The 24,721-nt window shown below is 38.8% G+C and overlaps 1 protein-coding gene across 1 annotated transcript; it reads right to left on the bottom strand.

Annotated features, from left to right (window-relative positions):
• Window positions 1–423: 423 nt before the first annotated feature.
• Window positions 424–24,279, bottom strand: Agps (alkyldihydroxyacetonephosphate synthase). Its single transcript, XM_028317578.1, has 12 exons — window positions 24,070–24,279; window positions 15,986–16,072; window positions 8,956–9,247; window positions 8,057–8,242; window positions 6,644–6,817; window positions 5,935–6,051; window positions 5,424–5,570; window positions 3,885–4,034; window positions 3,194–3,310; window positions 1,767–1,927; window positions 1,465–1,586; window positions 424–1,017 (listed from the first exon to the last, which is right to left on the bottom strand). Exons 1-12 carry the CDS (start codon window positions 24,186–24,188, stop codon window positions 821–823), a joined length of 1,869 nt encoding a protein of 622 aa, XP_028173379.1. The 5' UTR covers window positions 24,189–24,279; the 3' UTR covers window positions 424–820.
• Between the last annotated feature and the right edge of the window lie 442 nt (window positions 24,280–24,721).

Below are 24,721 nucleotides of genomic sequence, written 5' to 3' on the forward strand. Positions count from 1 at the left end.
CCTAGGCCCGGTTTCTACTAAGGCGGAGCGGAAAAACATGTTTTCATTTTTATCAATTTCATTCAACCTGAATTTCTCCGCTCCGCCTTGTTAACCGTTTTCCTGCTGTTTCCAAAATCTAAATTATTCATATAAAGCGCAACCCAATGTTATTGACATTTAAATGTGTAATAAATAATAGAGTAGGATAGTTGCGACTCACTACTGTACCTACTAGACTTTTGGTTGCAATGTAAAAGAATACAACATTTCACATTAAAGAATGCTTTATTCCATAAAGAAATCATCCATTTACCTTTTTACATAATTTATTATCACAAATAAAAAAAAGGTACAAAGGAAAGTTACAATATTATTGAAATGAGTCAGCTTACAATAATGTTCGACTTATATCAAATTGAGCAATCCATTTCCATTTGAATATTTCATAACTGATACTGACTAACGGAACAGAAAAAAGAGTATTAAACGGAAATCCTTAAAATACTGGTTATTAGGAACAAAGACAAAACTTAAACATTTTACTTACTTCACAATATTCTGTTAGTTCCAAAATAATGTGAATTATTTATAAAATTTAAATACAATGTTTTATCATGTGATTTGACGTATAAATGTGTAAGTGTATTTAAGTGAAAATATTATGAAATACAAAAGCTTTAAAATTATATTTATTCTTATACCACCCCACCATTCGATTCACCATTTATTAAATACATAATAATCCTTGACTAGGTAAAATTATTATCGCTGGGTACTGTAGAGGAGACAAACACAAACTAGAAAATGTTTCATCTACCTCTATTTTTTATATTTAGGCCTATAATTTACTTTTGATTGACATTTCCTCATGATCTTCATTGTCATCTCCAAGCACCATATTTCCGACTGCAAAAATATTATCTGGGTCCAAAGCTTTCTTTGCGGCTAAGAGCAATAGCCTGCCAGGTTCACTCACTGTATCAGTATACCACTTCTTACGAAGTTTGCCAACCCCATGGTGATGAGAAATAGAACCTGTAACAAAATAAATCATGTAAAAGAGCCATCACGGTGCCGCGTGCCGCAACACTAACTTTAAGTACCTAGTTAATCAAATTAATTAATATAGAGAGTAAGTACATAATATAAAATGATTGAATTATGATTCTAAGAATTTAAATGAATATAGAAAAAAGCTCGATAAAAATTTTGTTAGTTGCAATGCTACGGTCTCTAAAATATCGAACAAAAATATTTTTTGAAATCTGATAATAATTGACAGAGGTATTTGGTAACATAAAAAAACAGTTGAATTGAGTACTTTCTTTTTTTGACGTCGGTTAAATAGTAACGTTTTAGTCACAGTTTCACACGGTCGTTTACTTTTAATTTTTTTTAAATTCGTTCAGTTTATGGTGCCAGTACTGCCAACATTATGGAGTAATTGATTCTGCTCTCTGATTGGTTAATTTTCACACTCACCACCGGAAGCGATGATTTCGTTTCTGGCTGCTTCTTCGATCTCCTCGTAGGTGGCCACGGGGTCAATGCACTGTTCCGTGTTGTGAGCGAAGTAGAAGTAGATGCAGCAGCCAGCATCATACCTGAAACGATACAAGGTTGGTTTTTGTTTAGTTTTAGTCATTCTTTATTAAAAGGCTTTTTTTTCTATGATGAGATCCTCTCCCAAAGCATGAAATTCAGCCCGTAATCCATTTGAACCAGGACTTCTTCGGATCAATTAATGTTGTTTCTTTGGCACTAAGTAGGTCAAAGTTACTCACGTTTGAGTGAGACGGCAGGATACGAGGAAGTGTTCAATTTTGCGTTTCTGGCACTCTTCCCTGATGCACCGCTTCACGTTGCGGCACAGGGCAAGAGTGCGGTCCCAAGGCACTGATGTCTCGAAGGATTCAGCAACCACGTCGTATTCCATGCCCACATCCTGAAATTAACAATTTATTGATGAATTCTTCACATTTCCTAGCTAGATGGTTATCTACATTGAGACTTGGTTAAAAAAACTCAGTCGTAAGATTGATTGTGGGTGTTCAGTGGGTTCGTTCGAAGGTCCAGTCCGAGTCTTGGCGTTCCGTTTCGTTTACCATATTTTGACTTAAACTTAAATTGGGCATTACTGTGTCACACACATCACGATAACCCAAAGATTCGCGCTATCGTGATGTGTGTAGTAGGTATTCCTGAGTTTTTGCAGACTTCGCTCCGCTGGTTGCCCGAATGTTATTACGGTTTGTGTGGCCCAGGGGATAAAGACATTGGTGTCGTCTACTTGAGTTATTCATCATCATCATCATCATCATTTCAGCCACAGGACGTCCACTGCTGAACATAGGCCTCCCCCAATGACTTCAACATCGCACGGTTGGTAGCGGCCTGCATCCAGCGCCTTCCTGCTACCTTTATCAGGTCGTCGGTCCACCTTGTAGCCCCTCACTATAGGCCTTATACAGAAGCTCAAAGTTGCACAGCGTGCTATGGAGAGGGCTATGCTCGGTGTTTCTTTACGAGATCGAATCAGAAATGAGGAGATCCGTAAACGAACTAAAGTCGCTGACATAGCCCGACGGATCAGCAAGCTGAAGTGGCAGTGGGCAGGGCACATAGTACGCAGAACTGACGGCCGATGGGACAGCAAGGTTCTGGAATGGAGGCCACGTACCGGAAAACGCAGCGTGGGACGTCCACTTGAGTTATTGTCACTGTGTAAATCTCGTCTAAGTAGGAGGTACTCGAGGAACTGACTTAATTCCTGTTTGGACTTAAATCTGGACGTGCCGTTAGCCATATTATCATAATACTAGCTGAACCGGCGAACTTTGTTCCGCCTTAATGGCAATAAATAAGCAGACTTTTTTTTATTTCGAACGGGATAAAAAGTATCCTATGTCCTTCTCCTGGCTCTAAACTACCTCCCTGACAATTTTCAGCTAAATCGGTTCAGCCGTTCTTGAGTTATAAGTGGAGTAACTAGCACGACTTTCTTTTATATATATATACTAGCTGACCCGGCGAACTTTGTTCCGCCTTAATGGAAATAAATAACGGGATAAAAAGTATCCTATGTCCTTCTCCTGGCTCTAAACTACCTCCCTGACAATTTTCAGCTAAATCGGTTCAGCCGTTCTTGAGTTATAAGTGGAGTAACTAACACGACTTTCTTTTATATATATAGATGATTATTTCAACTCACCCTGATGTAAGCGATGACGAACGTCAGCGTGTATCCTCTCTCCCCGTTCTCTGCCCCAGCCGGGACGCCGCCGTACTGCGCCGCTATACTGTTCAACTTCTTCTCCCTTTCAGTGACCTAATACATAAAAAATAATAGTTTAAAAATAGTTTTGCTCGCGGTTTCACCCGCGTAAAATTTGGTTTGTCACAGACCGTCATAAATTATAGCCTATATGTTATTCTGGGTTATAAACAATAATACTGTAAAGTTTCATCAAAATCCGTTCAGCAGTTTTTGCGTGAAAGAGTAACAAACACCCACACAAACTTTCGCATTTATAATATTAGTAGGAACAGTCATTATTTGCTATTGAGCATAATGAGAGAACTCTCCATTGTTGTTATGCGCGTCAGGGCTCACGGTGATCAAACAAAACTGTGTTTTTGAAGATCTTAAGTTGAAAACAGCACTTTATTGGGCAATGGTGTGTTATTTGTTGTATATCTTCTTATTCCAACCCAGATCATCTCATTAAGCGAGCAGCTTATAATGCCGCTACAGGTTTCAGGCGATGCTGGTGATTGGAGAATTTCAGCCCGTTGATCTGCTACGCTCCTGCACTCCATGATCACTTACTGTGGCTTTTCTTCTGCCTCCATATTTCTAAGATCTTGTATACACTGTGAACTGTAATAAATCGAATACTGACCTGCTCCTCAGTGCCTTCCATCAGCAGGGTGACCACACACAGCTTGGTGGGGTCGAACCCTTTGATACGGGTGATATAAATCCGCTTTAGGCCGTCCAGGATGACCCCGCCCCATGACGTCTCGGTTTTGAGGGCTTGGCCGAAACGGAACTGGAATAGAATCGGGCATATTAGTTAAAGGAGTTACACGTATACAACAATATCTTCAGATTTACTTGTCTTAGATGATAGAGCCTAGAGTCACGACTTGTGGATTAAGTTCCTGATGGCATTATTTGTCAGGAGGGGCCCAGACACTATGCGATTAGTATCGTAAAGTAGATATTCTATTTCTAAGATTTTCTGGTAGCGGGCAGGCTGGACCCTGCCTTCCCCTCTTATCCGCCTATTGCGTTACAGTAGAATAAGTTTCTGTCATCATTAGTCAGTGGTGCCAACTGCTAAGTATAAAAACGGCGGCCCAGTAGTAGAAAGTCCTCATTAAATAAATAAATAAATATCCTTGGACATTTTACACTGCGCTTCTAGTCCCAAACTAAGCAAAGCTTGTACTATGGGTACTAGACAACGGATATAAACATACTTAAATACTTTTTTTTTGTAAATACATACTTATTATACACTAGCTTTCCGCCCGCGGCTTCGCCCGCGTGGAATTTTGTCTGTCACAGAAAAACTTTATCGAGCGCGTCCCTGTTTCAAAAACCGGGATAAAAACTATCCTATGTTCTTTCCCGGGACTCAAACTATCTCTATGCCAAATTTCATCAAAATCGGTTGCGAGGTTTAAGCGGGAAAGCGTAACAGACAGACAGACAGACAGAGTTACTTTCGCATTTATAATATTAGTTGGGATAGAAAACACCCAGTCCAATACAAACAAATATGTTCATGCACACAAATGTTTGTACTGTGCGGGCATCGAACCCGCTACCTCCGGAGGCTCCGGAATAGTAGTCCGTTTCGAACCACTACACCAAACGGCCGACATTACCTGCTCGTTGTCCATGAGCCGTATACTAGACGGCTGCAGGCGCTGACGGGCCACCTCCCACTCGAAGTGGAAGCCGGACTCCCAGTCCGGGAACACCAGTCTCTTAGACACATTCAAAGAATTACCTGCTCGTTGTCCATGAGCCGTATACTAGACGGCTGCAGGCGTTGACGGGCCACCTCCCACTCGAAGTGGAAGCCGGACTCCCAGTCCGGGAACACCAGTCTCTTAAACAGATTCAGTCTCTTAGACATATTAGAAAACCTTTTACCTGCTCGTTGTCCATGAGCCGTATACTAGACGGCTGCAGGCGCTGGCGGGCCACCTCCCCCCACTCGAAGTGGAAGCCGGACTCCCAGTCCGGGAACACCAGTCTCTTAAATACATTCAGTCTCTTAGACATATTAGAAAACCTTTTACCTGCTCGTTGTCCATGAGCCGTATACTAGACGGCTGCAGGCGCTGACGAGCCACCTCCCACTTGAAGTGGAATCCAGCCTCCCAGTCCGGGAACACCAGTCTCTTAGACACATTCAAAGAATTACCTGCTCATTGTCCATGAGCCGTATACTAGACGGCTGCAGGCGCTGACGGGCCACCTCCCACTCGAAGTGGAAGCCGGACTCCCAGTCCGGGAACACCAGTGAGCCGTAACGCGTCACAGCCGGTATAGGGCGGATTTTTAGAGTCACCTGTAAACAAAGTACATATTTTAGAATGCGTATATCCTTGCGCCATTCCATGTATTATTTTTGCAATGGGTCCTACATTAGTCTTCTCAAAAATAAACCCAGCAAAGATAAAGGAGTACAAAACAGTAACGTATTATTTTTGAGTAAAAGCCTAACGCCCGTATGAGATCTCAAAGTGCGCGTGGACGCACAGGGTGACACACGAACCAATCACTGAGTTCTATTCAACGCCGTGCGTTCGATATCGTTTGTGCTCTTATTATCTTATCTCTCCTTGGCTCTGGCTCTAGATAATACGCGCACAATGAATACCTTTTTTGTCGTTTCATATCTCTCTCTCCAGGGTCTATAGGCATAGGCTTACCTCTGTGACGACTCCGAAGCATCCCTCAGAGCCGAGGATGACGTGCTCCCATTCCGGCCCGCAGGATATCCGCGGAACTCGGCAGCTCTTCTCGATCACTCCGCGAGGAGTTACCGTCTGTAAACCATAGACATCAACAATCAATTTGTATTTTAGAGAGCCTGACAGAACGCGATTCTTACATAGAAGCTGTAGGGCGTATGGCAATTCACACGTATACTAGAGGCTGTAATAGGGCAATAAGATCACATGACTTCACTTTGGTCGCCATATGAATTGATTGATTTATGTAGAGTAGAGTAAGGAATAGATTTCATGAAGTTTTGCCTTGGAATTATTGGTTCTTATATTCGATTTGAGATATAATTAGCTAGCTGTAAGAGGAATATCGATAGTAAAATGGAGGGTCTTCTACTAAAATTGTGCCCATAACTTCACATAAGGAAAACCAATTCTCATAAACAAACGATGGCACATCAAGCTAACTTTCTTGCGCTGCTTCTTCTCAGTACTGGCCCATTTATTGTCCTAAAGCAGTGGTAGGGTTAATACTGGGACGTGTAAAAGTGCTTTTTAAAGCCTATTTGCAGAAATTTTATGAGTTTTAACCACTGTTGCAAAACTGCACTATAGGAAGTTTTAGTTGATGCTATTATGAAAAAAATCCTTGTAGGCAGATGGGGTGTCGACTGTATATTTATCTATTTACCTTGGTCTGCACGACAAGGTCCTCGATGTTGCCGTAAGTGTTCTTCTTCATGCCGCTAGCCCTGGTGGCCACCCAGCCGCCCAGTGTGGAGAACTCAAACGAGTCCGGTTCATGGCCGACCGTGAAGCCGCGTGCTCGCATCTCACGCTCCAAGTCTTGGCCCACGATTCCCGCCTGGAAGGGGAATGAAGAAAGTTCAGAAACAGCACAGTTGTGCTACATTTAGAGAAGCTCACATATTTTTTTAGTCATCATCATCAACAGCCCTTTACAGTCCACTGCTGGACTATGAGCCTCCTCCACTATAGTGGAGGGTTTTGCCATAATCCCCACGCTTGGCAGGCACTCGCAGTTTAAAAGAGAGCGCTGTTGCCCGTTCTCTGTTTGATGTGTAGTCCCTAAGTCGCTTCTTACGACACCCGCGGGAAGAGTAGGGGTTGGTGACAAATGTATTCTTCTCTGCCGTCACCACTCACCACACAGCTTGTTTGTTACTGCGTGGAAAGTATTTGCAAATTCATTTGGTCTCTTTTTTTCCTGACTGCACGAGAGTCACAACGTTTCTCTTCCAAGACTTCATACAGTGAAATTTCAATTTTTTTCCCATACAAAAACATGTTTGGGCCACAAAACTCCCCCTTTCAGATCGTAGTTTTTCAACCGACTTCAAAAAAGGAGGAGGTTTTCAATTCGACCCTTATGTTTTTTTTTTCTATGTTTGTTACGCGATAACTCCGCCAATTATGAACCGATTTGAACAAATCTTTTTTCGGCGTATAGGTAATATCTCAAGGGTGGTCCCATTTAAATTTAATAATAGAAAAAAACAACCCCCAAGGGTGGAAAATTGGGGATGAACTTTTTTATACGCAATATCTCCGCCGATTATAAATCAATTTGAACGATTATTTTTTTGTTGAATAGGTATTATCAAAAGGGTGGTTTCATGCGAATTTGAAGAAAATATTTCACCCCCAAGGGTGGAAAATTGGGGATGAACTTTTTTATACGCAATATTTTTAATTTTTAGTTTTTTTTGTGTTCACGCATTGAAGTCGGTTTTATTTTTTTTAAAAGTTAATTTTTATTGTAGCTTCTGCCTGCGATTTCGCTCGGGTCCTCTTCGATAAAAGTAGTTTATGTAACATAAAAATCGGCCCTATAGTTTTTGCTTGAAGTAGTCTCAGTTATCCATTCACTCTCACTTTCGCATTTTGAAGTAAATAGATTGAATATTAAGCCACGATAGCCGAACGGTGAAGGGGTCAGACTGGCCGACTCGTGATCCGGGAAACGCAGGTTGTCCCCGCCGCTCGACTATTGTTTTGAGCTCAGAGACAAGCATATTTAGCTTAGTACGAGGGGCTAACGGGACTATTAGTCAATTTGGAAATAACAAAAAAAAAATATTACCTGAACCCTAGCTAAAAGCTGTTCCTTGTCCAGCCACAGTATGTCACACATCTCGCTAGTGTCGAGCACCAGGATAGGTCTGGGCTCGTTCTCCGGGCAGGTGATAGCGCCAGAAACGGAGGTGCCGCCCCCGAACGGAATGATGACGAAGCGCAGTCTGGAGGCGCATTGGACGATTTGTTCCACCTGGATTGACGAGGAAATTAGTTATTATTTTCGATGATGATGATCACCTTAGATTAGACCTTAGATAGACAGAGCAAACTTTATTGTTCACCACACACAAGACAAAAAAATAAAATAAATAAACATAAAAGGATGGCAAAATTTTGGCGGTCTTATCGCTTTAAGGCATTGTCTTCCAGATAACCTAGAGGAAAGTTGGACAGAATATTGACGGTAATTTGACTTTTTTATTTGGTATTTCTATGTTTAGTTATGCCAAATAGGTACCAAATAAAAATATGATGTAAAACCGCCTAAAAAATGTTTTAGTTATACAATAAAAAAATAGATGTTAAACACGTGAGCTGTCTTTGTGCAATCGACGCCACACGACGTCTTAGACAGAAAGACATAAGTCGTAGTAGCTACAATGTGTAGGGCATTGATGTAGGTTATTGGGTAATGTTGTATTATCCGCCTACTGTCAACGCGTTTGCCTGTTTCTGGGCCATGACTGTCCTATTAACGCTAAAGTGCTAATTTAGGCTGACGATGAACACACGAAAAATTACTTTATCCCATGTGTTTAAGTTTTAAATTTGATTATGTATCCAAGGAATCATAGGATTATCTGTACCTCAGTCTCTACATCTTCAGCTATACCTCTCTATGCATCAGTAAGATAGGGTGTCAAGGTTAAGGTCAGTTCTCGTCATTGAATGATCAAATCCTACCTGTCCGTGACTCTCCGGCCAGATCACAGCATCAGGAATCCTCGGGAAGCTGTTCGTTCTCAAACAAGATATATCCTTCAGGGTTTGCCCGTGGGCCCTGATCAGGCGATCCATGCCTTCCACGCTGAGTGGAGCTATCTTCTCCAACTCCTGCTTCACGTTCCCTGGCAGTCTGCTCTCAGGGAACGAAGTGGGTGGCTCTGGTATCTTCGGCGGCTTGTTTACGTCTAACCTGAAGTTTTCGTAGGCCCATTCTTTCAGGTGCGGCAGTGGTTGTCCTGCGAGAGCGTATCTGTAATGGTAAAAAACGCGGATAATTTATAGGTATTTCATGTTTGACTTTCAATCAAGATTGTAGCTACAGTACCACCAGTAATAACACCATATAGGCGTTCAAATCTACCATATTTTGAATTGTATTTTAAGGTCAGGTTCATTCTTAAACGATGAGCATTTATAAAGGATAAAAACATTGTAAAGGCTCATCTTATCCCATAATAAACGCATTTTGTCCCAAGAAAGAAGTCCCAAAAAATCTTTATGGACTTATTATTGGACTAATGACAAGTCGTCAGCCGAATAGAAGGATCTTCGCAATAAGGCTCTACTCTACCTCATTTGCTACGTCAACTCCCGCGTTTTATTCAAATCAATCAAACAAATGACAAACTGACCAACCGAATCGTATCGGCTTCAGATGAACTCACCGGTGAGGTATCGCAAATATGTATTCTTTAAAACAAACAAACATTATGATTATCGTGGCTTGCCATATTATGTGCATTATAATGTGTTAATGGAATACGAAGATCGCATTGATTTGATTAGCGTTTCTATAACAATATCATTTGTATATTGTATTATTTTGCCCACCCACGGCTTCACCCGCGTGAAATTTCGTTTGTCACAGATCGTCATAAATTATAGCCTATATGTTATTCTGGGTTATAAACAATAATACTGTAAAGTTTCATCAAAATCCGTTCAGCAGTTTTTGCGTGAAAGAGTAACAATCATCCAGACATCCAAACTTTCGCATTTATAATGTTATAAATTATAAAATAGTAGGAATAGTAGGATTATAAGGTTGTTCGAAGTCCATTGAGCGAAACGGTGTTATTTGTTTCTTCAGTAGCAACGTATTATGCTCTAGGTCAGGGATGGCGGAGCTTTATGTATCGACTTGCCACCTTTCCAAAAAAGTGCAACTTACAGCTGTCGTTTTAGGTTAGTAATATTAAGATACCATGTACTTAGCTAAGTAGGTACGTATGTACATAATAAACACACGATCTTAGTATTGCTGTGACAATCCCATTGATACTAAAGTCAATTTGCTTTTTACGTGTGACTTGTTCGCAATACTGTCAAGGCATACAATATTAAGTAAATTCTGCTAATTATGTGTTTACTGACCCTAAAGTGACTGTATCTGCCTTTATCACTGAAATAAGACTCAAAATCGGTTAATAATTCTAAAACAGATTTAGAGGATGAGTGTTATTCGATGTTTTTACTGTTTATAAAGAGACTAAGTAGCTTCTTAAAGTACAGTATTGTTCTCTTTATTGAGTTTACGGTAGCCTTGGTTTTATGGTATTTTAACAAGTACCTAGGTAACTGCGAAACTCATAGTCACGTCCAATGTATGAGTTTTTATTATTTTTTTAAATTTATTTTTTATGTTACTTACCTGGAACAATATAAGTATTTTCCAGGATATATAAGTTGTAAATAAATTGACTAGTTGTGTTACTCAACACAACATCTTCACATTGACAAAAATATAATACTTTTCAAGCACGTGATGCACTTTTTCCTTTCTTTAGAAAAATGTTTTTTTTCTACGTCCTTATATTAAAGGCTAGGGATTTAGACATCACTGTCAATGTCAATGACTAACTGTGTCCGAGCAGTAATTAACTGTATCAATTTCATTAATCAGCCGACAGGAGAATAAGTCCAGGAGCTAGAGTCCGTAGTCCAAATCCTATCACAATCGTAATGTTTCTCATTTTTGTGGGGTTTCGTGGAAATATTGGAAAATATTTTTTTGAGTTGACTTCATGGGTTTTCACTCTTTAGCCCAAGAAAATGGGCGGGTCTCATAGCTGTTTGTTTTCTACCGCAGTTAGTAGGCAGGCATAATACTACTTATACCTAAGCATAATAGATTAAAGTTTGAATAAGAAGTTACATTGTCTTTTCTCACAAAGACATCGCGCTTTTCTAACAAGACCATCAAGCACTTTGTAGAATTTTATACTCCATACATAGATGCAGACAAAGTTACAAACATGAATTCCGAAATCGCTTTGTTCGTTCTTTGTAGTTACTTCACATTGGCTACAGGCGCTGCGCCGTACATTATCCCTCAGTGCTAAAAAATTATAAAGGATAGTGCCAGGGTCTGGACCAAGTGCTGCCCAGAGTCAACCCATAGTGCATTTTGTTCCTCAGGCCAATACTAATGTGTAAACCGAAGCGCATTGAAATCTATCCCTGGAGTTAAGAGAAAAAAAGAGTTTTGTTTTGAATTATTTACATATAAAATATCATCCATATATACGTACCACGCAAAATATTTCGCAATTGTGCCATTAAATAACACTAGATATATTGACCTTAACCAAACTGCATCCGTACACCTTACTTTGGTGCGATTTAGACATTCTTTATAAACGATCTAGCGCTGTTTTAATAGTTTGGTTAGTTGACAAAAATTAATAATTTCCAATATGGATCAAGAAGTTTTATCTTACAATAACTTTAATAATCGATTGTAATACACCAATAAATTCTTTTTTTGCAAGGATAGAGAACTGAAACTTCTTGCTCCATTTTGGAAATAATTGATTTCTGTCAACTAACCAAACTATTGCAACAGCCGCTAGATCGGATAAAAAGAATGTCTAGTCGCACTAAAGTTAGGTGTACGGATGCAGTATGGTTAAGTTCAACATATCGAGTGTTCTATAATGCCACAATTGCGAAATCTTGTGCATAGTACGTATATATCGATGATATTTTGTATGTAAAAAATTCAAAACAAACCTATTTTTTTCTCTTAACTCCAGGGATAGATTTCAGTGCGCTTCGGTTTACACATTAGTATTGGCCTGAGGAACAAAATGCACTATGGGTTGATTCTGGGCAGCACTTGGTCCAACTTCCATACATGGATTGGCACTGTCCTTTTGACGCACATGAAAAGCGAATAAAAATCTTCCCATACATCCGTCACAAATGTTACCTTGCCTAGGTCCCCTGGCCCCTAGAGCACATATCCAGCGGTTGGCATCACCGCGTGCGGGAAGTGCCAATTTGTCCGCCCACGGGTGGACACTGGAATGCACTGGACTCCACTTGACAGGTCCACTTTCTGTCATATCTCTATCACTAACGAACATGAGATGAACTGGGGCCGAGTTGCACCACCTTTGTAAACGGAATTATAACAATAAACGGTGTTTTTTGTGTGGAGTTTGATAGACTTTTGACTTTTGCTAGAGTTAAAGTGAATAAGAACTTACAGGAGGGCAGATAAGTACCATCCTAGACGATTGCGATCAAATACCTGCCTTGTTCTGCATAAAAAAGTAAGATTGGTGCAACCCTGCCAAAGTGCCAACCCAGGCCAAGTACCAATTCAAATTCCTACGACTGACAATTTTATTTGTATATCGTACACAAACATCAATGTTTAATGCGAATTTATTTCCAAGGTAATTGCAAATTTTGACACAAGACGGCAACGGTGTTTTTTAAAGACTCATCAATTCATTTTCAAATATTTGCCCAAATTGTGTTTTTCTTACTTAGAAATCAATATTATTCGCACAGATAACTTCGCAAAGGACTTAGTAGTAGTACTGAGGTAATACTCGTAGGATAATATTTACAAATAAAATCAACAAAAAAAAGTAACTGGTCGTAGCAAATACGGATTCCTATATTCCAAAAATGACCTGCGTTTTGTCTACGTGTAGTTAAATATGACAATCATTATGTTAAACTAACTAGGTACTAGCTAGTATTATATTATCTGTGGTACTAGTTAGTGACCTACTCTGCGTTTCAAATTCAATACTTTATCTGATATCTATGGTTCTACACAAACAGGAAGGCGTTTCATCATTCGAAATTGAATAATTGAGTATTTAAACAACTGCAAAAACTTCTAAAGATAACGAAGATAATATTTGTAGGCATCAGATGGATTTAATCTCAGTCATTTTTCTGCATGGAGAAATCAGTGTTAATATTTCATTGGCGTCATCAAAAACTAATATAAATCTGAGTATTGGTGGAAGGAAGCACCGTAAAATCTGTTTAAACCAAGCAATGGTCTCGCTTCTTGATCTAGATTAGTAAGGCATGATGTTTCGCGCGAAGGGTAGTAAAGGCATTCGTTTTCAAGACTTATTTTGGAGTGGAGGCCACGTACCGGAAAGCGCAGCGTAGGAGAGCACAAGGTGACCGACGACCTCATAAAGGTCGGCGGGAAGGCGCTGGATGCAGGCCGCCACCAACCGGCCATTGTGGAAATAATTGGGGGAGGCCTATGTTCAGCAGTGGACGTCCTATGGCTGAAGTGATGATGATGATTACCTAGATATGTGCGGCATTGGTCCTAGCCTAGCCGTTCGCAAATATTTGCAAACGTTGTTGGCATTGTCATGGAGTGTTGACGCGGTGCAACAATCGCTGATTGATGTCTAGGCCGGCTTGGCCATGCCGTACTAAGTATGTATTTAGTGATCTGTGATTATCTCCAACCAGATACATCTAGCAGAATGAGTCCCACATAACCCACTAGCTGCCCCCTTTCAGGGTCTTTTTTATCGTCAATAAAATACATTAAATTGTCCAGTTATCTACAGTCTTAGTTCATGGCGAATAACCTCTTTTTAAGAATATGGCCTCCATAATTTAATTTCTAGAGCCAGGGTTTTCTAGATTAAAAGACTGCCTTGAATATTGCCCCCTCCCTGCATTGTACATTTATGTACGTTGCGTCATCCGTAAGACTTCCTTTATTTGTAGTACCATTTTGATACTAATCGAGTGTGATATTTGGACGTTTCGCAATCGCACTTCTGTGCGACTTAATTCTAATCTAGCGAGTCCAACATTTATTTTAAATTAAATGACCTTGTCGATAGAATATAATATTACTTCTTTTCTTACATTTTCGTCATCATGAAATCATTACATGAACTGAAATAATCTATAACTGAAATATGTTTTCCAACTAACCGGAAACTATTTTCTATAATAAAAAAACCCAATTAAACCTATTTCCAGAAAGAGAGAGGGAGAGAAAACTTTCGATGATTTAAAGTGTTATTCTCGGTATTTATATCATTAAAAAAGATTATTTCTTCCAAATAAGTCTATAATATATTTATAACTAGCTTTCCGCCTGCGGCTTCGCCCGCGTGGACTCCGAAAAACCCAAATATTTTACGGAACCCTATTTTTTTTCAAAAAATACAATTTAGCCTATGTTAGGTACTCGTGAATAATGTAGCTTTCGAATGGTGAAATAATTTTTAATAACGGTCCGGAAGTTTTTGAGCCTATTCATTACTACCAGACAAACAAAGTTTTCCTTTTTGTAATATTAGTGTAGATAAATAAGATTTATCATACAACTAGCCACATGTTCTTTATTAATATTATTAAATCGTAACATTTCTTTCTATTATTGCAGTATTTTCAGCTAGGTTTACTTTTAGTTGACATAGGTATAGGTTTGTCATTGTTTTTGTCTCTAGGATAAATGACGAGTACCGGGAGTACAAATACCTAGTTTTTCATTGTTTTTCATGTAAAATACTATGTTAATTGGGAAATTATTTAAGAATGCATTATTTATTTTGCAAAAAGTTCGCTGGGTCAATTCGCTTTGTCGATATTTATGTGTTTTAATGTGTCTCATGTAAAATTAAAAATAGCATTTCTTAATTCTTTGCATTCATTTTTGTTTGATCGCTGATGAAGTTTAGCGATATGTCCTTGTATATGCTTATTTTTAGTGGATGTTTAGTTGTGTCATTAGACAAATCATGTAAGTCTTTTGGAACAAGACTCAACTGTCGAAGTCATCTCACGGTTCTTTCATTTTGCAATGGGCGCGTTTGCCCGAAAATAGCGCTATTTTCTGCCAAACGAGCCCTATAATAGATCTATCTATGCAAGAAGACCACTTGTCTAACAAATAGGTTATTTTTATAGGCAACGACTATAATTAAAGACATCTCTTAGACATACGAGTATCTTTAATCAGTGGACTGAGGAACTTCAACAGTTTTTCGCTATTCAATAATTTAAAATTGTTACCTACGTCACATAGGTCGTAATTTTATTAAGGGCCCTTTTATTAAGGTGTTAAAATAATGTGCAAAGTCACTGCGTTTGAGAGTAAATAGATATAAATACAAGCGACAGAATATCACACTATACATTATTGTAAAGAAGCACTTATGCTTTAGTGCTTATAGATTTTGCGCTTAACTCAGAAGTGCCCGATTGAATGGCGAAAATTGTGTTTTTGAGACTGAATGAGTTAGGCGCTAGAACTACTTATAGCTTGATGTACTGTCCACGAGCCGGAAGACGTATGTAGTGTGTGTGCCTCCCACCAGGTGGACCGATGATCTGGTGAAGGTCGCGGGTGGTGCCTGGATGAGGGCGGCGCAGGACCGGTCTTTGTGGAAAACCTTGGGGGAGGCCTTTGTCCAGCAGTGGACGTCTTTCGGCGAAACGAACGAACGAACTGTCAACAGCTGTAACAGTTTGTACAGACAACAGTAGGTACATCAAGGTAAACACTGGTATATTATGTGATTATAAATAGATGCTAATTTGCAACAAAAATTTACAGTCTGATGTGATGTTGACTCTACATGGGATAGTCTCTTGTTTATCAAAAATGATGGGTATTGTTCCCTACTTTTATCTCTGTGAATATGTCAAGGATACAAAGTAACACCCTGTATGATGAAAATATGTATACAAAACTCACCGGTTTCCGACGAAACGAGCGTGTTCCTGATCCAGAGAGAACCTGGAGTCATTGTAGCCCCAGCCATACCATTTCAGGAGATCTTGCCTGAAATATTATGAAGAAAATTCAATTATTAACTAGGTAATCATTAATTTAATTTAATATTACAAAGTTTTTAAAAAGAACTAAAGCTGAACGTTATTATAATAAATAAAAATAAAGGGATATCAGGAAAGGGAGTGAGGATTCGGTACCCTCACTACGCGAGTCTGACTCGCAATTGACTGTTTTTAATTTTAGAATGTCATTTGTTTTTCCTTGTCCTTTATCTATATATATAAAAGAAAGTCGTGTTAGTTACTCCACTTATAACTCAAGAACGGCTGAACCGATTTAGCTGAAAATTGTCAGGGAGGTAGTTTAGAGCCAGGAGAAGGACATAGGATACTTTTTATCCCGTTCGAAATTAAAAAAAAAAGTCTGCTTATTTATTGTCATTAAGGCGGAACAAAGTTCGCCGGGTCAGCTAGTTAATGATGAAACTTTAAATGGCGTGATCTATGGTAGAGATGAAACGGATAGTTGTTTGGCCGGATACCGGATACCGGATATCCGGCCAGCTGCTAGGCCGGATAGCCGGATATCCGGCGGCCGGATAGTTGGCACATTGTCTCGTTTCATGACGTGTCGAGTTTGGCGCCTCACAGGTGCTTCGAACGCGAGACTAGACCAGTCACACTTTTCGAAAATTGAATCCGTCCGAATAGAATTTCAGATTTTGCCACTTGTCTAGGGGGCAGATTAATTCGGGCGGTTTCGGTTGCCATCGTGAGTGTGTGATTGAATAGCGAAAATTAAATTAGTTTACTTGCTGCGTAAGGCTGCATCACACGGACTGCATTGCAGCTACCGCGCGCGGTCGATATATTTAACTGCATGCAGTTATACGTTCGACTTCGTGCAGTCATGATATCAACTGCACGCGGTCGGCTGCAGTCGCGTGAAGTCAATATCAACTGTATGCAGTAGTGCCTTCAACTTCGCGCGGTCGGTTACAGTTGTGTAGTGTCACCGCATGCTGTCCACCGCCGTTCGCCTGCAGTTAGTCTTGGAGCAAAACGCGCGATGGTTTGAAAAATGGATTTCGACACCGACTTCTTTATTTCTTTAATAAAAAGTAAAGCCAGCATATGGAATTATGAAACTCAAGAATTAGTAACAAAATAAAGCGCAATAATGATTGGGCTTAATGCGTATGCGAATCAATGATATTAAATTTTGCAGAAAAGAATAATAAGGAAATAAATGCAATTGGTAAGTTTACAACTAAAAATTGTATAACAACTTTTAATTTTTACTTATACATGGTGTAAAAACAACTATGAGCAATATTTTGCAGGGCTTAAGAGCTTCAAACTGTGATACTAAACAACTTGTTTAAAAAAACGTGGGTCGAAATATGAAAAATACACTCGACATCAAATAAATCGCACCTCCCGCGACAAGCATTTTCAAACGTATGCATCCCCACTTCCTACCAATATTGGCATCATTTAAAAGCCTAGTTCTAACCTTCATTTCATTAACGGATAGGTTTTTACCCCAAAAATGTGTTTTTAGAAGGATCCAGTTACTTCTTAAAAAAATAGGTAGTTACGCTAGAGCCAACTTTTATGGCTATAAAACTGTTAAGTTGGGATTAATCGCTATCTATCTGTTAAAGAGGAAACGTGAGATAATTATTTGGTTTTATAACCATAAAAATTGGTCTAATTGAACCCATAGGTGGGCCCAAAGTGAGGTATTTTTTCAAGTCACATTTATGGTATATGTTAATCATTTATTAAGAAATTAAATGTGGTTTTCTTTAAGGTTATTTATTGGGCTTTCAAATAACATCAATATTGTTGGGGCACCATGATTGTGTCAGAAGAAAATCGTTAAAGTTCGCGTCGCGGAAGGTGCGGTTTATTTGATGTTGAGTATATTTGGACCTCCCATACAACGTGGCCTCTCACTATGGGCCTTATACAGAAGCTCAAAATTGCACAGCGTGCTATGGAGAGGGCTATGTTTGGTGTTTCCTTGCGAGATCGAATCAGAAATGAGGAGATCCGTAAACGAACCAAAGTCGCTGACATAGCCCGACGGATTAGCAAGCTGAAGTGGCAATGGGCAGGGCACATAGTACGCAGAACTGACGGTCGATGGTGCAGAAAGGTTCTGGAATGGAGGCAGCGTACCGGAAAACGCAGCGTGGGGCGTCCACCTACAAGGTAGACCGACGACATCGTAAAGGTAGCAGGGAAGCGCTGGACGCAGGTCGCTACCAATCGATCAACATGGAAAGCATTGGGGGAGGCCTATGTTCAGCAGTGGACGTCCTATGGCTGAAATGATGATGATGATACAAAGTTCATGATAGTTTTTATATTTTGAACCTTGTCTCTTTGACAAAGTCAACAGACAACTACATGCAGTTGAATATAGCGACTGCGTGCGGTTGTTGTGGTGCAGTCCGTGTGATGTAGCCCTAATCTGACTGAATTGCATCATGTCATCACATCGGACCATCATCAGTGACAAAAAGATCGCCTATTTTATTTGGCAATATTTCGACATTGTTAATGTGATATTTGTAACATTTATGTATTCGTCATTAGAGAGAATAGCCCAGAAAAAGAAATTAGTTTTTTGAAAGGCCTTAATAATATGGCTTTTTTGTAACTTTTTGGACATTAAATAAAAGCCGTTATTATTAAAAGCCCTTTTATTTATATTTACCTCAAAGATTAATGTATTTCATTTTATTAATAGGAAATTGTCGTAGTTTTTTAATATCCGGTATCCGGCCGGATAGTGAGTTACTATCCGGTATCCGGCCGGATAGTAAATTTAGGCCGGATATCCGGCCTACCGGATAGTTGCCGGATATCCGTTTCATCTCTAATCTATGGACACTTTTTGATGAAAATATTTCAAATCTGGGGCTCTGTATTACTAAACTTGTAAGGAAAAATAAAAAACGGGTAGAGCATGCAAGATTTGTCCCCGTTTTCAACATCAATCCCTAATTTTATCCCTATGGTAACAACAGGAATTTTGTTTTTATAGGGGTCACTTAAAAATTAGGAATTGATGGTGAAAACGGGCATTATGTACTTTAGAGTATTTAGATGTGCACTTAATTTCTACATTCCCTGTATGCACTGATTCACTCAAGTTTAAGGAAGTACCCAAAAATAATCTAAGCAGTAGAACAAGATAAGCGATAAGATAAAAGTACGCTGACCGATATACATAGGATGTGTTACCGAGTTGTAAAGTATGTACCTACATCATTTGTAAAGAAAGGTATAACAAGATAACGTTTTATTATAACACTACCTTATAAAAATTGGTATGCAATTTATATGGATTACTAGCTTTCCGCCCGCGGCTTCGCCCGCGTGGAATTTTGCCTGTCACGGAAAAACTTTATCGCGCGCGTCCCTGTTTCAAAAACCGGGATAAAAACTATCCTATGTCCTTTCCCGGGACTCAAACTATCTCTATGCCAAATTTCATCAATATCGGTTCCGTAGTTTAGGCGTGAAAGAGAGACAGACAGAGTTACTTTCGCATTTATAATATTAGTATGGATTAGGTTAGAATAAATCATTTTAAAATAAATATAATATCTATAGAATAAATAGGGACCGATATGGAATGGAGGGGAGGGGTTAAGATTGATGATGATGAGATGATTCAAGGAATCGCGACTTGCGCCAATACTAACACTGTCCAGTGTCCACAGTTCTGCATGAATCAGCTGATACTTTTGACGTTTTTCCGTAAATCAACAGTATGTGGGTACACACGTAACATCAACACCGTACAAAATACACTTTGGGTGTACTTAGCCCTACTGCGACTTAAATCGTGTCGTCATTTCATAATTATCATGTTTAGTTAGTCCTAACTTGCCCAAGATGGGTCCTTGGCTTGTTTGATGACAGTTAGCACCTTTTACATTATGTATAGTTAAGCCTCTATAACGCACGAAATTTGATTCCGACTTAAGTATATTTAAGCTGTTTCGACCAATCACAGACTCAACTTAAATCGAGTTTTAAGGTTACTTTACCTTTTTGTCAATTTGCTAATTCGTCCCATTGGGCTACCTCATAATCTTCCAGTTACAGATAATAATACTACTTTGGTAGGAAAAAACGAATCAACATCGACTCTATATTCACTTATCCTATTAGTAAAAAAATATTTAGAAACTAAACTAAAACTCTTTCAATTAGTACAATGACGAAAGTGATGTAGGTCACACAATGCAAAACAGTTTAGATGAGTTAAGCGGAAGTTTGTACTAAATAACTGTAGTTAGTAGTAGTTTTAAGTACCTTTTTTATTTAAATTTTTGAACTATTGTTCCATACACTCACGTCGGTAGTAGATACCTAAGCATCGAAGGTGAATCGCGACTCAAACAGAAGATAGTATTCTTTTAAATACATAATGTATACGTAGGGTATCTACATAATTCATATACGAAAATACATGAATGCATACAAAGTGTTATTGTTTCATTAATTTCGTATGTATCCAGGTAATTAATTGATAATTGTCATCATGTAACGAATTAAAAATGTATGATTACATATCTGAATGAGCTGACCCTTGATCATAAGTCACAACCTCTTCTGAAGGGTGCAGAATTGAATTATGTTACAGTAAGAATTCATAATCGGTCAAAACCAGTTTTGACTGCAAAAATTAGTCAAAAGTGGTTTTAACTGATACCCCTGGTCTATATAACTTTTGACTGATTTTTCCACTCAAAAGTGGTTTTGACCAAGGGCGTTAGTCAAAATCACAAAACACATTTTTAATAATATCTAAGTAATATCACTAATCATAACACTGTATAAATTTTGACTGATTGTTAATTGGCAATAGTAATCTGTTCCATGGGACAAATCTAGTTTGGGACGGCTATCATAATAATCCCTCTAGCCTTATAATGGTGCTGAATTAGATCAACGGGAGGAAATATTCCTACAGTCTATAGCGCTGTCGAGACTACAAATTGAAGAACACAGAAGTCGATATGGAATTCCACCTAGGCTGTGCATATACATTTATAGATGGATAGCAAAGTTTGCTTCAATTTTAAAAGCGTTGCGTGTGCTTCCGAAATGGGCTGGGCGTTGTTTTTCAGTTTTTCAGTTATGAAGTGACAACGCCCAGGCAATAACATGTTATGTCGTTATGTATGCTCTTATAATATCTCTTGATTTATTCGGCAAACCCCTTAACCGGTTGGTGTCAACAATATAGACTCATCTGCATTAAAAATAGTGAATCAACTTCGTTAAATTGGAAAACGGAAATCAACTCCCTGTATAGTCCCTCTACATCGGCTGACGTCATACGGCAATCTCTACATTGTAAAGTGTTGCAATCATTATATTGTTTTGAAAACTACGACTATAACAACAAACAACTTTGTTTGTCGACACAACAAACACGTACACTAACAGGTATTCCCAACTATACACAAACGCGTGTTCATTGGCCTTGTTATTTTTAGCTGGTGTAATAATATCCTAGAATCGGGAGTGGGCCATAGGCTTACAGTATATGCTCAGTTTAGGTCAGATTCCAAGTGTCAAGGTTCTGGCCAAATTATAGGTTTTATTTCAGAGAGAGACCGCTAAATCCTAACTACTGAAAACCGTACCGTCAAAAGGTAATAAAAGAGGCTGACAGACATGGATAGACAGACAAACAAAGTTACTTTCGCATATTGACGTACTAGCTTTCCGCCCGCGGCTTCGCCCGCGTGGAATTTTGTCTGTCACAGAAAAACTTTATCGCGCGCGTCCCTGTTTCAAAAACCGGGATAAAACTATCCTATATCCTTTCCCGGGACCCAAACTATCTCTATGCCAAATTTCATCAAAATCGGTTCGGTGGTTTAGGCGTGAAAGCGAGACAGACAGACAGAGTTACTTTTGCATTTATAATATTAGTATAGATATAGATGGGGAAGATTGTGAGGATGGATGGCTAAAGAGTAAAACTCTCTTTTACGCAAATACTACTGAAAGCCGTACCAGGCCTGTTCATCTCCGCGAGTTTACATCGAAAACAAAACACGCACGATGGCCCACCTACAGGATACTATTCGACAAGGCCTCACAATACGAGCGAACATTGACTCACGCACGCGTATTCTTGTGTATGATGGAAGAAAATAAAGAAAATGGTGTACTAAATACTGTGCAGTATTTAACTGCCTAAATAATAATAAAAACACAGAATGTACTTTGTTACGTTGCCTCAAGACACTGAGAGGTAAATAAGTAGTTAATATTATTCATGTTCGTTCGTTCGTTTCAGCCGAAAGACGTCCACTGCTGGACAAAGGCCTCCCCCAAGGATTTCCACAAAGACCGGTCCTGCGCCGCTTGCATCCAGGTACTTCCCGCGACCTTCACCAGATCGTCGGTCCACCTAGTGGGAGGCCTGCCCACGCTACGTCTTCCAGCTCATGTTAATTCATGCTAAATCATGTATTTCCTCCGCGATTTTTCGCAGATTGGCAGTTACCTCTCAGAGTCTTGAGGCAACTTAAAAAAATACATTCTGTGTTTTTATTATTATTTAGGCAGTTAAATACTGCACAGTATTTAGTAGACCATTTTCTTTATGTTTTTCCATCATACACAAGAATACGCGTGCGTGAGTCAATGTTCGCTCGTATGTGAGGCCTTGTCGAATAGTATCCTGTAGGTGGGCCATCGTGCGTGTTTTGTTTTCGATGTAAACTCGCGGAGATGAAAAGGCCTGGTAGTACTTATAATTATTCTGTGGCCGTACCGTGAAAAGGTAACAAAAGAGACAGGCTGACAGATATAGATAGACAGACAAACAAAGTTACTTTCGCATATTGACGTACTGGTAACAATACCTACTTGGGCTACTTTGTTGATACGGAATGAATGGAAAACAAATCGTTTACCACTAATATGTATTTTTATCGAAAAGGAAAATCAAGTTATTTTCGTCATGCTAAGGAAAATGCGATGCGATAACTGTTGTAAATATTCAATTGAAATAAAGATTTATCGTTTAAACTGGTCCATATATTTACTACGTTTTGATAAGCTTTCGCACAAATGATAGGCCCGGTATGCGCTATCTTTCAGTAGGTAAGTTAGATTATCGTAATACATCGCATGTCAATGAAGGTTTATGGAACGGTAAATTTTAAGGGCATTTTCTTTAACATCTTCCATAGTAAATACCAATTTGCCTATTGACTCTACATTGAAAATAAACTGTTCACTACATATGCTATTCTTGCTATACTTGGTCCAATTTAAGATCGATTTGTACAAAAATACAAATCGATCTTAAATTGGACATCAGATAAACTAATTGATTGATGACTTTAGAGCATCTAAACAAGTCGTTAATAAAAAATGGCTTCAAAAACATGAACTGCATGAGGAAAACAAATCAATATTTACTGTAGATTTTAAAATATTTAAAAGTTATCCTGTTATAGAAATGTTACTGAAGGAAAGAATTAATGAACTTTTAGATGCAAACGACAAAAAAAAACACAAGTCCTTGGGTCAAAATAGGACTCTACCTAACCAAAAGTTAAATGTAACTACCTCAATTTACCGTTTGTTTCAGTATTTATGTTACAATACAAAGTTTTGATTTCCAATGAAATTTTCCCAAACTGGAACAGCCGAATTTTATGCATTTGTGTAGCCTTAAAAAGTTTTGCTCTTAAATAAGTAGCGTACTTGAAAAAAAATGGAAATTTTTAAGAGGTTTATGGGGAATTCCAAATAATATTATTTTTAAATTTTTCCTATGGGAAAATCGGCAAGTGTTGTAGTGACCTAGTTTTCATGATGCCGGTAGCATATTTGGAGTTCTCCCTAAATAAATAAGTAAGGAAAAAAGTAGAGTCAGAGTAAGTTTATACATCCCCGAACTAAATCCGTATAAGAATATTTAATTAAAAACTGTAGTTCTAGTGTCCAATATAGGTCAATTCTCACAAATTATTGATTTTGTTCACTCACCTCTTTCTGGGGATGGTCCTTTTCACTTTAATAACAGTATCAGCCCGAGTATTTTCGTTGTTTTTATCACTTGTGCTTTTAGTTGCGTCTGTTCGCTCCTTTTGCGTTTCCCCCGACATATTTTTCGAAGCTCTTTCAGCTCCAGTTGGCGTTTTTACAAGGGGCGACGATTATAGATTTGGGTCGGAAAGCATTTGGTGCGATTTTTATAAATCGCGCAGACTGCCGCGCATGTGTTGACAGCGCGCGTCGGTCGAGCAGCATGGCCGTGACGGAGGCGCCATCTTTTGTGTTATTTAAGCGTTGAATTCTTTGTGGTTACGCTATATTTCTGTAGAGTTTGGGTGTCGTGTAATGATTGGATATTATTGTAGAGGGCGCCGTCAGTCATTTTTGAAATAAACATTTTCTTTAGTTTATGTTTTCTGAAATCTATAATTATGTACTTGCAAATCGTCAAATGCTTTCAGTGAATAATTACATGTCTCATTATTATTAAGTTTACTTGTGTCGTGTGTAGGTAAATATAATTATTAGGTAGGTATTATTTTTATTATATTACTTGTAGTCCTACTTTTTTGTATTTTGCTATTTCATTTTGACTTTTTATATTAACTCTCTCATTTACCATATAAATAGTAGATTGGATTAA

The sequence above is a fragment of the Ostrinia furnacalis genome, unplaced genomic scaffold, assembly GCF_004193835.3.
Source record: "Ostrinia furnacalis isolate ACB-3 unplaced genomic scaffold, ASM419383v2 OfSCF6310, whole genome shotgun sequence".
In the NCBI taxonomy this organism is placed as follows: domain Eukaryota; kingdom Metazoa; phylum Arthropoda; class Insecta; order Lepidoptera; family Crambidae; genus Ostrinia; species Ostrinia furnacalis.

Bases quoted from the DNA above. Each gene is read 5' to 3' on its own strand.
- Agps (XM_028317578.1), bottom strand. From the start codon at position 24,188: ATGTCGGGGGAAACGCAAAAGGAGCGAACAGACGCAACTAAAAGCACA. The intron at 9,248-15,985 runs GTGAGTTTTGTA...TTACCATTACAG, and splicing joins GCTCGTTTCGTCGGAAACCG to ATACGCTCTCGCAGGACAAC. The intron at 4,035-5,423 runs GTAATTCTTTGA...ATTCTATTCCAG, and splicing joins GGCTCATGGACAATGAGCAG to TTCCGTTTCGGCCAAGCCCT.